General features: G+C 26.7%; 1 protein-coding gene across 1 annotated transcript in view; it reads left to right on the top strand.

Moving 5' to 3' along the window:
* Positions 1–105: 105 nt before the first annotated feature.
* The window catches only part of LOC115236946 (odorant receptor 94a-like), a 3,882-nt gene continuing 2,459 nt past the window's right edge, over positions 106–1,528 (top strand). The window contains exons 1-2 of the mRNA XM_029809684.1: positions 106–467; positions 816–1,151. Of these exons, the coding sequence (XP_029665544.1) occupies positions 106–467; positions 816–1,151 (698 nt within the window). The remainder of the gene's footprint in view (positions 468–815; positions 1,152–1,528) is intronic.

Here is a 1,528-nt window from a genome sequence, read left to right as displayed (position 1 = left end):
AAGATATTTGATTATAATAAAATATAATTAATAAACATATAATACAATTAATAAACATATTAATAGCAATTGGTATAGGTAAAATTGCATTAGAGAAATTCTTAAATGCATGTGCTGAAATTTACACTTATAATCTGCGCGCTCGCTGGATGCTGGCAGCCGCTTTCATGGACATCGTTGTTTAAGAATATAATTTATAAAGCTTACGCAACGTTCCTGATCTCCTCATTATACGCATTTCTGATGTCCCAATTCGTGGACATTGTATTAAACGTTGGTAACTCTGATGAATTTGTCGATGCCTTATATATGATGTTGACCGTGCTTGTAGCGGGATATAAACAAGCTTATATGTGGATAGATCGCAAGAATATCATGGTAATAATAAATGTTCTTACCGAGAAACCTTTTGCACCATATGAAACACACGAAGTAATAATTCAAGAGAAATTTGAAAAATTGACAACGTAAGTATATTTTAAGTTTCTCTTTTTTTTATGATTATGCATAAATGCATCATTATTATATTTTTTTAAAAACAAAATATTTTATTTTATGTTCTTCAATACTTTATAACAATGCATTAATTTCTCTACATGAGATATATTGCATTATGTGATAATTTTATAGAAATAACCAATTATATCTTATAAAATCTAATTCAAATTTTAAAAAATATTTCTACACATGTAAATAAAAATTATTAAATAAAAAAATTATTATAAATAATAATTCGAGAAATATAACAAAAATATAACAATAAATTAATTTTATAAAAGGCGGGGCCATAAAAAGTTTTTATTGTCATTTTATAGGAACAACACACGGCGGTATTTAATCATTGTTTCAATGTCGATCTTATCGATAATTTCGACATCTGTCTCTACAGATTTAAGGAAAAGAAATCTGACGTATAAGGCTTGGTTGCCTTTTGACTATTCATCCCCTACTATATACTTTTTTGTATACATTCATCAAATGATAGCCATGTCAACCTCGGGTATAGTTAATGTCGCTTGTGAAAGTTTAATTTGTGGATTTTTGCTACATATTTGTGGCCAGTTTGAAATTTTGGAATATCGATTGAGAAAACTTTCGCACGATCAAAACATTTTAGGCGACTGTGTCCATCATCACAATCTTCTTTTCGAGTTAGTTTCTTAAACTATTTTGTTAAAATTGTTACAAAAATATTTGATCAGTACAAGTAATAATTTGTTTTAAAAGTGATAACTAAAACGCTTAATAAATAAACAAATACAAAATCGCAAAGTCGCAAATTGTCGCTCGTTTTTCTTTTTACTTATGGATTCTTGAACCCCAATTAATCTTTAATAATAAATCTCAAACCTCAAACTAATTAGCTTTTAATAACAGTTGGAGAGATAGCAATAATTTCCGAAAATATAAACGATAAAAAACGGAGTCAATTTTAAGATTTTTTTATTAAAATTTAAGACAAGTAAAATTAGATTAAAAAAAAATTACAACAAAATTTATACTCTCATATATATATATATACATACAT

Source organism: Formica exsecta, unplaced genomic scaffold (genome assembly GCF_003651465.1).
Source record: "Formica exsecta isolate Colony F162 unplaced genomic scaffold, ASM365146v1 scaffold265, whole genome shotgun sequence".
Lineage (NCBI taxonomy): Eukaryota > Metazoa > Arthropoda > Insecta > Hymenoptera > Formicidae > Formica > Formica exsecta.
Note: the sequence above shows the minus strand (reverse complement) of the source record. Positions and strands in the feature narration are given on the sequence as shown.